General features: G+C 46.2%; 1 protein-coding gene across 1 annotated transcript; it reads left to right on the top strand.

Moving 5' to 3' along the window:
• Positions 1 to 424: 424 nt before the first annotated feature.
• On the top strand, positions 425 to 5,491 carry LOC127296914 (sucrose transport protein SUT1). Its single transcript, XM_051327153.2, has 12 exons — positions 425 to 855; positions 2,754 to 2,819; positions 2,935 to 3,033; positions 3,112 to 3,176; positions 3,267 to 3,351; positions 3,444 to 3,477; positions 3,588 to 3,687; positions 3,784 to 3,859; positions 4,009 to 4,203; positions 4,286 to 4,429; positions 4,508 to 4,741; positions 4,837 to 5,491. Exons 1-12 carry the CDS (start codon positions 664 to 666, stop codon positions 5,113 to 5,115), a joined length of 1,569 nt encoding a protein of 522 aa, XP_051183113.1. The 5' UTR covers positions 425 to 663; the 3' UTR covers positions 5,116 to 5,491.
• Positions 5,492 to 10,363: the final 4,872 nt, after the last annotated feature.

The following is a 10,363-nucleotide window of genomic DNA, read 5'->3' on the forward strand; positions in this document are numbered from 1 at the left end:
CACATGCGGACCCGAAGGGGGGTATTTAGCGAGAGCACGTAAAAAAGTAATACTGTGGTGTGGATAACCCTAAAATCTGGAACTTCGGATTGCGATCCAGTAGTTGTTGGTACAACGGAAAGTAAAAGAAAATGTTCCAAAAACATTATCCTATAACCAAACCACAACCAAGTGTAAATGGATAAAGGTTGAAGTGTGCATAGTACTAGTAGCATAGATAAAGACTAGAGTGGGGGTCAAACAATCAATTACCATAGAGTAGCAATTCCGGGAAGGATGATAGTAGCATGGACGGACGAGCGGCCGCATCCTGGTTAATTAGGACGGCCCGCGTGGCACTGACTCGATGGGAAGCAAGGCCACACAGTCAGACGGACGCCTTTAAATGCCAGACCCGGAGAGCCCCCTTCCATCGCTCAGAACACAAACCCACACCACACCACCACCACCTCTCCTCACTCCACGCTCCCCTCCTCCCTCGCATCACACACACCCTCGCTCGTCTCCTCCTCTTCTTCCTCGTCCCGTCAGCCCCGTTCCTGGCGCTACCATCTTCTTCCTCGCATGCGTTGATTCGATCAACGTACTTTTCCCCTCTCTAGATCCTTGGCCCAAGAATTGATAGGCGAACGAGGTGATCATCGTTCGCACGACGTCCCGGCCATGGTGCGCGGCGGCGGCAACGGCGAGGTGGAGCTCTCCGTGGGGGCCCGTGGCGGCGGCGGCGGGGCGGGAGGCCTGGTGGAGCCGCCCGTGCCGATCAGCCTCGGCAGGCTCGTCCTCGCCGGCATGGTCGCCGGCGGCGTGCAGTATGGATGGGCCCTCCAGCTCTCCCTGCTCACCCCCTACGTCCAGGTATACACACTCACACGCATGCATCCAACCTCGTACATACAGCTTGCTGAGTATTCACGCGTGCACCGTGAGGGCGTAGCTAGCTGTCTGTCTGTCGTCTCTGTGCATGTTCTACGTGCTCTCCCGGTGCTGCTGTGTCGTCGCACCGTGCATGCGCGCACCGTCGCGACCAAAACCATTCCACGGGTAGTTTTCGATCGTGTTTTGCCTTTTTGAAATTTGCACGAGATTACTCGGTGCTCTTCGCGTTTTTCTAATCTTTTAATTGCTCTAACATGGAAAGGAGTTAGTACAGTATAAAATTTCAGAATTTTTTTTCTTAATGGTAAGTGTGTATATTATACGTACTACTCTAAAAATAAAAAGAGAAACGCTAGATCTAAGTTGACCAGTTTCCATTCAGGAAAACGTTCGATTTGACCCGGATGTCAGATTTGTTCTTTTCTTTACACTGGTTTTGGCCTTTTCCGAACAGCTTTTGCCTCTGCATCAGCACGTATACGTGTGGCTAGATGTTTATCTATTTTCATTTTATTCTGGATTAGAAATAATACAATATCTGTTGGATGTGATGACCATGTATTGTTCGTATGATGATGGTTCTGGCCACATAGGAGTTTGGAGCTTCTCGACCCATCTTCTCGTTAAGGCTAGTATTAAGTGTCCCTCCCAACCTCTTCTTCTCTTTCCACCAAAAAATGGTTTGCTTCGATCTTCGGACAAAAGCTTCAAACCTTTTTGAACAAAAACTACTGCCGAAGCACAAAAGTACGTCAAACATTTCTGTCTACTTCAGGACAAAACGGGATGACACATGTACTGTCTTCGTGTGATGAACCACGTACACTCATGTGTAGTTACTTCTTAATTTTCATGTCAGCATCAGTAATCAACCTGGCACATCATGCTACATGCTTTCCTTCTGTTCATACGCATGCTTTGCTAACATATAGTACTCCCCACATGCTGGAGAGATGGAACTGGATATATGTGGACGGTGGTCAATATGTGGTCGGTCTGTCGCGTTCCCTGTTTTCCGGGATAAACTGTAGAGTAGGATAAACAAAGACCACAAATTACGGTCTAAGTTTCAGTTATGGAAAATATTTATACTCCAACTAGTCTTAAAATTGGTGTATGTTTTCTGTATTGATAGAGTATAAAAGGGTAAAAAGACCCCAGGCGACGTCTATCCGTACGTACTTGCCCGTATGGAACAAAGTGTTGATTGATCAGGATGGTCCATATATATACACTTGTGATTACTAGCTAGTAGTGTACAAGTTTATCCTAACCTTAGCCTTCTCGAGCCAAGTGCCGTTAAGATGGTCAGTGGATGTATGCATACATGGGCAATATAAATACAGTTTGACAATCACAACCTAGATGCTCCAGTATTTTTCCTGCACGCATGTGAATGGTCAAACCAAAGAGGAACTCCCAGTCCATACATATCCTCTGTGGCAAAGTTGCAAGATTTGCATGGGCAAATAAGGAGTAGATTAGGGTACCGGGCCTGATGAAGCTTCAAAAATTCATATATTTATAAATTGGAAAAGTATGGAATATCTTCTCCTTCTAGTACTACAGGAAAGAAAATCCTTGGTGATCAGAACAATGAACAGCTTTGTGTGGACACTTGTGCCTTACTCCATTATAGTGACATCTAACTTCCATGATCTTAAAAAGATATACTAGGATTTTGACTGCCACATGCATGCACCTACTGCTGTTACGTTTGCTATTGCTAGATAATATAGGAGTACTTTCAAGTTTCAAATTCAGTTACAACTTACAACTGAAGTTGTTCACTTCAGTGCCAAGAAATTGATGGAATTAGAGCTGCCAATACTGCATATGCTGCTACTGACTCTCTGAACTTCGTCATATTTGTGCAGACTCTGGGACTTTCACATGCCCTGACTTCATTCATGTGGCTCTGCGGCCCAATTGCTGGCTTAGTGGTGAGTAACAAGGCCAACTTGATTCTTTTAGACAAGCACAGGCTGATGCTAAAGCTTTTTAGGTTTAATTCATTGAACTGAAGTTTAGTACTTAGCCGCATCCTCTGCCCTGCAGGTTCAACCATGTGTTGGTCTGTACAGTGATAAGTGCACTTCCAGATGGGGAAGACGGAGGCCGTTTATTATGATAGGATGTATACTCATCTGCATTGCTGTGAGAACCATTGTTCTTTACTAAGTTTCTTACGGTTCTTAAGTTCTCCTTTTCCTGATAAAAATCATACTTGTCAAGGTTGTGATTGTTGGCTTCTCGGCTGACATTGGAGCTGCTCTGGGTGATAGCAAGGAAGAGTGCAGGTAATCTGCTCGTTGCCTGATCTTGAATTTCAATAGAGTAGCTAGCAACTGACAGTTAAGAACTGGTAATGACATTTTGACGTGATACAGTCTCTACCATGGTCCTCGCTGGCACGCTGCAATTGTGTATGTCCTTGGATTCTGGCTTCTTGACTTCTCCAACAATACTGTGCAAGTAAGTGCTTTTGTATAAGTAGTAGTCCTGTTTAACAATTTCGAAGAAGACGCTGCGATGAATCTGACTTGATTTTGCCATGGAATTTACAGGGTCCAGCTCGTGCTCTGATGGCTGATTTGTCAGGTAATCTTGCATGACATGATCATTTCAGAGTTAGGCGATGCAAAGTTAGTACCACCGGTTATGAAAATCAACAGCATATTTGATCTGATTTCCCTTATTTTGTTCAATAGGCAAGTATGGACCCAGTGCTGCAAATTCAATCTTCTGTTCTTGGATGGCGCTAGGAAATATCCTAGGGTACTCCTCTGGTTCCACCGATAAGTGGCACAAGTAAGCCAAATCTTCTGCATAAACTACATATGTCTCTTTTGTTTTGTTTGCAGCACAGTACTGACAAGGTACATATTGCTGCGTGAAACTTCATAGGTGGTTTCCCTTCCTTCGGACAAAAGCTTGTTGTGAAGCTTGCGCAAATCTGAAAGGCGCGTTTCTCGTGGCTGTGGTAAGTTTTATCAGCAATCAATAAATTTCAGAATGTGCAAATATCAATATGAGATATTCGCTTGCGATGATAAATGTGTCATTTCTAGATCAAATATGTTACTAGTGAAACTTATTCCTTTTTCCTGTTGTTATTGTTGCTGCTATCAGTTGTTCCTGTGCATGTGTTTGGTGGTAACTCTGATCTTCGCCAAGGAGGTACCATACAAACGAATTGCACCCCTCCCAACAAAGGCAAATGGTCAGGTTGAAGTTGAACCTAGTGGCCCGCTTGCTGTGTTTCAAGGCTTCAGGAACTTGCCTTCCGGAATGCCATCGGTGCTCCTTGTAACTGGCCTCACCTGGGTATGCAACAAATACTAGTAATCTACTCACTGCATGGTAGTATTCAGTATTTTGTTGAAGCTAACTTTGATTGCACTTGTAGCTGTCCTGGTTCCCGTTCATCCTCTACGACACCGACTGGATGGGTCGTGAGATTTACCACGGTGACCCCAAGGGCACCCCAGCTCAGATGTCGGCGTTCCAGGACGGTGTCAGGGCTGGCGCGTTCGGACTGCTACTCAACTCGGTAAGATTCAGTTCACACCTCCTAGTGTCAAACCAACTCCGCTCCTGAACCTGAAGCTTCCTGACACTTAACCTGCAGATCATCCTGGGATTCAGCTCGTTCCTGATCGAGCCGATGTGCAAGCGGCTGGGCCCGAGGGTGGTGTGGGTGTCGAGCAACTTCCTCGTCTGCATCGCCATGGCTGCCACCGCCATCATCAGCTGGTGGTCTACCAAGGAGTTCCATGAGTACGTCCAGCATGCCATCACCGCCAGCAAGGACATCAAGATCGTATGCATGCTCCTCTTCGCATTCCTCGGAGTGCCTCTCGCAGTAAGCATTGCATCGCAACGCCTCCGCTTGGTCTGCTCCACGTTTCGTTTCTCTTTCTGTTCTGATGAACGAGCGCTCCTCTTGCAACGATGCAGATTCTGTACAGCGTTCCCTTTGCGGTGACGGCGCAGTTGGCGGCAAGCAAAGGAGGCGGCCAAGGGCTGTGCACCGGCGTGCTGAACATCTCCATCGTCATCCCACAGGTGATCATCGCGCTGGGGGCGGGGCCGTGGGACCAGCTGTTCGGGAAGGGCAACATCCCGGCCTTCGCCGCGGCCTCTGCCTTTGCGCTCATCGGCGGCATCGTCGGCATATTCCTGCTGCCCAAGATCTCCAGGCGCTCCTTCCGGGCCGTCAGCACCGGCGGTCACTGACCGCGCCGGGCGCCTGCCTGAGCACGGGCGAAAGCTCGATGGTGCAGGCCGGGCGGTTCCAGCTCGCATGTGCCAATTTTTACATAGGCTTAAAAATAGGTTGGCTCTCGCCTCAAGACTCCGTAGAGCAGAATAAGAATGTGAGGAACCGTATGTTTGTGTATGTGTACTAGTGTGTGTAACAGAACGGTGAGAGGGGAATGTGGTCATCCATTACCGGCTAGGTGGTCTGTGAAGGCTATGTGGCCGTCGGATTTGGATCGGAGCGCCCTTAATGAGGCCAGGTGTCATCCTTGTGTTGTGACTTGTGTGTAGCAAACCAAGGTTAACCGAGTAAAGGGAAAAGAATGGATGGTGCATTTTCAGCAACACAAAACCTTTGTCCGGTCCACTCACTCAGCAGCCATGTTGCCTACTTCCCTGCTCTGTTTTGGATGGCCCATAGTTGGTTTCGGATAATCAGGCACTAATTTCTGATTAATTTCAAAATATTAAACTTTTTTTAGTTGCTCACCACATCTGCCACATGGTTCAAAATATTAAACTTAATTAACGCTAATAGCAACTGTACATATGCTGTAGGGATTAAATCCACCGTCCGCTCCAATCCAAAGGCCCTCCTTCACCTCCCTTAATTAGGTAAAACACCTCGTCGACTCTGCAGAAACGCTAAGGAAACCATTGACGGGCGGTTGTAGTTCTCAGGCTTCTCGCGCCGGCCCCCACGGCAACAGTGTCGTGGAGCCTTCCCGCCTCGCAGAGGGGCTGTTGAACGAAGCGTAGCACCACTCTTGACGTTGCCGGACCTGCAGCAATTTATACTAATTTTGCAATCCTTTGCCCAGGATGTGTTGTTTGTTGCATCGAGAGACCCGAATCCTTCACTGCTACTTTCTTCTCGATGTCCAGCTAACATATGGAGCTCTGGCTTCACAAACCTATAATGACGATGGCTCCTTGAGGTTCTTGTGCTCCAATAGATCAGTACTGCTGTGCAGCTTATCTACGAACTGGGTGAACTACGCGCAGACAACCAATCTGGGAGACGCGGGGAGCATGAGGACGGCCATGGCGGCTCTCCAGCGTGGGCCCTTGTGTTAATAACAAAATTAATGGAGATGAAGGAGGGCCTTTGGATTGGAGCGGACGGTGGATTTAATCGCTACAGCATATGTACATTTACTGCTCAACTGTAGAGGAGCCGAGCCCAATGTGATAATCAACATGAATAGTATTAGTGTAGCGAAGAAACAGTAAACAAATTACCATATCCATCAACATTACTAACGGTCGCAACGATTAATATTTTTTTCCTTTTTTCCATTGCGGTTTGCACGCTTTGGGCTGTTCTTTGAAAAATTGTCAACCTCTCCATACGTAAAGTAGCTTAGTTGCTTTGTTCATCTCCTTCTTATTTAAGTTAGTAGTCTTCATAGGCTTGTTGAAAACGGGTTTGCTGTTCCCTTTGTTCTTCCATAGGATTTCTTCTGGACAACATTGATGCTAGACTGATTCTCTTCATTCTTAGTAGTATCTTTAACTCGAGCCTTCTCCTCAACATCAGGAGACGCTATCAGTGTTTTAACTGATATCTCGTGTCTATTATGTTTAACAATTGTGGCAAAGTTCCTCCATGAAAAAACAACTTTGCAACAATGCATCCCACCACAAACTTAGCACAAACTTGTCAGGTGGCACACGATTAAGGGGTTCAAGTTATTTCTCAATGCATTGTATCTCATTAGCTTGTTCAACTACAAATGGATGTTAACCATCCAGAAGTTATGGAAAGTCTCCATGATGTTCCATTCACTATCTGCATCATCAGTTGCGCAGAATTTTCCATTTAGTGCATCTCAGAACTCTTTTTCGTCTGTTATGTGCATGTATACATAATACAGACGATAGAAAGATCACCTCAAAACGCATCCAACGAAGACAGTATTGGGTTCCTTAAAAAAATTATGAGCATCATCACATATAGCTCCAGCAGGTTTACCATTAATAACTGTTAATACTTAGGAGCAGTAAGCCATAACGTGGCCTTCATTTGCCACTTCTTAATTCGCAACGTTAAACTTATCTGGCCTCGGCGCATCAGCAAAACCAGCTATAGTTGTCTCAGAAAATTGCCCACAACTAGGTTTTGGATTGTTGAATAATTAGGTAATATTTTTATTATTAATTCTAGAATAATAAATATGACGACATCAACTATTATCATGTGAAACTCGGACATACTAGATACTCCAATCAACATGAAAAAATAGTACAACATACAATGCAACATCCTTGACTAAATCGAAGATTGGATCAAACAGACTATAGTACACACACAGCCGGTAGATGATCCGTGATGGAGACTTTGAGAAACGCGCAAAGCGCTTTCCAAAGACATGCTCTTCCATTCACCGGTTGAAAGTTCAATGTCGATAACCTAGAGGGAGGGGGGTGAATAGGTTCTACAAAATTTTCCTTGACTTGTTTACAATTTTAGGCTATGCGGATAAATAAAGTGTCGTAATGCAAACTAAGTGGAGCACCCTACATGGTAAAAATACATATATCAAGAACTTAAAGCTCGATGGCTATCATAAATTAAATAAGTGAAAAGAAATAACAAAAGTATGCAGAGATGAGGATGTATCCCCATGTTCACTTTCTTGAGGGGAAGCTAGTCACCGTTGGAGATGTGCGGTTACCACGAAGGCTCACCTTCTTCTCCGTGAGCTTCTTCCGCGAAGTAGGAGCCCTTTTCACTACGTGAAGACCTTTGGGAGGCCTTCGACCCCGTACAAACTTTTTGGCTCGATCACAAGTTGGTCGCTCCAGCGACCGCTACCGCCTAGGAGTACTCAACCTCTAAGAGTAACAAGATAGGAGAGGGAAACTTGGTACAATGGTTCAAATAAAAAAGTTTATGGTTGATAGAGAGAGGATGAAGAGATCTTCGAGATGCACGAATCAACTCTCAAATTCGTTGGACGAATATCGCGGATCAAGAATTTGTTGTGGGGAATTGCAATGGAGTTCTTGAGGCCTTTGAAATAGATCTAGATCAATATAAATGGCAAAGGTAATTGATCTGAAATTTTGGATTGCCTTATATGAAGGAAACTAGCCGTTATAGACAAAAACATGCAGGAAAAGAAAGACGGCCGGTATGACTGGATCTGAGCCCGGTTATACTGGCTGGGCTCTCTTTTTGGCAAAGTGGCAAGGCAGAAAACAAAGAGCATGGATTTTGGCCCGTATGATCGGCCTGCGCACAGCCATAACGGTCCATGCGTTGAGCAGCGAGAAAGAGCAGGGCGAGACAACACCTGGCGAGGAAACTGAGGAGAGGAGAGAGGACACGCGGGCAGCGCGAGTCGTGGGTGCGGCTTGCGAGGAAGTCAACGAGACAACGAGGCAGGGCCGGCCTGCCATGCGCGCGCAGCGCATGCGAAGTGGGGAGCGGCACCGGCGCGCGTGGCTAGGAGCGAGGCGTGTGGCTGCGTGTGTGGCGTGTGTGGAGGGAGCAGGAGCAAGCGCACGCGACACATAAATCGAGCGGAAGAAAAAAAAAAGGAGCGTGTGTTGGTTTTTCTGTTTCTTTTTCTCCTTCAGATTCGAAAATTATTATGATTCAAAAAATATTCAAATTTGAAAAATGACCATATTCGGAAATTCGAAAATTGTTCAGATTCGGAATTTGTTCAAAGTGAAAATTTGTTCAAAATAGATATTTGTTCAAATTTGAAAAATGTTCAAAATTTAAAAATGTTCAAATTAAAAAAATTCAAATTTGAAAATTGTTTAAACTTAAAAATAGTTTAGATTAAAAATTGTTCAAACTTAATTTTTTTCAAATTTAAATTTTTTCAAATTTAAAATTGATTTAAATTCGAAAATTGTTTAGATTCGAAATTTGTTCAAAGTTAAAATTTGTTAAAATTTGAAAAATATTCAAATTGTAAAAATTAACAGAAAAAAGAAAAATGTTACCTGATGTTGTTGGGCCGGGCCCATCAAGCCACGTCGGACCAGCGGTGCACCTTCTGCTTCGTAATAACAACCGGTCGGAATCGTGGGCCGGGCCCAACAACAACCTGAGGGTGTGCGGCTCTTCGCTCGCCACCGACCAGGTCGGTGTAAAGCACTTCCTGCGTGGAGCGGCGATAGGATCGAGCATGAAAGTATAGAGATGGTAAACCTAGAGGGGGGTGAATAGGTTTCTACAAATTTTAATTCTTTCTTTGCAATATTAGGCTTTGCGAAATATAAAGATGAGCCTAATGCAAACTAGGTGAAGCAACCTATATGAGGATACAACTAACTCGAGCACGAAGGCTCTCACAGGCAGTTAAATCACAAGTAAGGAGTTCGGTTAGAGATAACTGATAGCACGCGGAGACGAGGATGTATTCCCGTGTTCCCTTGCTTTGCAACAAGGTACGTCACGTTTGGAGGAGTGGAGGTCCCACGAAGGATTCCCCGCGCCACGAAGGCTCACCCTATTCTCCGGAGCCTATCCCACGAAGGAATAGCTCACACACTTGTGGTAGACTTTGAGGTAGCCTCCAAACCTTCACAATCTTGCCCGGAGCAAATCCACAGCCCGGATGCTTCCGGACTCCTCTTGCCCACCTAGGGTTTCCAAGGAACCCTAGGAAGCAAGCTTCTCAATGAATACAAGGGGGAATGAGATTTGGCTTGGTAGAACCGTAGATCGGGTCCTCCTCTAATGATTCCCCGGAGGAATTTGACTTTGGGTGGAGGAGGAGGGAGATCTGAGGCTTTTGGTGTTTCTAGCAATGGAGTAAGAGAGAGAGAGCTCAAGAACAGCTTGTAGTGTAGTGCCTAACTGTTCAGAGGTAGGAGAAGACCTATTTATAGTGTTCTTCGAAATATGGCCGTTGGTCACTTGCCACATCAGCAGATTCTTCGAGAAACCCGGTCGACCGGATTTGGCGCCGGACAGGCCGGTCCACAGCCCGGTCAGACCGGGCCACAGACCGGGCCGGCCGGTTTCCAACCGGAGCTGGGACCGGGTCTTGACCGGGCAGGCGTCTGAGCTTACTGGATGGCGTCCGGATGGCACAGGCGCAAAGTCCGGTTGCTGACCGGGCCGCTCGGTCTGGAGCCCGGTCAGACCGGGCCATGGACAGGAGCAGCCGGTCCAAGACCGGGCTGGCGACCGGACGCCGACCGGAGGTCTTGCCTTCTTTACTGGAACCTGCCCGGATGGCACCGGTTCTGGGTCCGG

Source organism: Lolium perenne, chromosome 4 (assembly GCF_019359855.2).
Source record: "Lolium perenne isolate Kyuss_39 chromosome 4, Kyuss_2.0, whole genome shotgun sequence".
Lineage (NCBI taxonomy): Eukaryota > Viridiplantae > Streptophyta > Magnoliopsida > Poales > Poaceae > Lolium > Lolium perenne.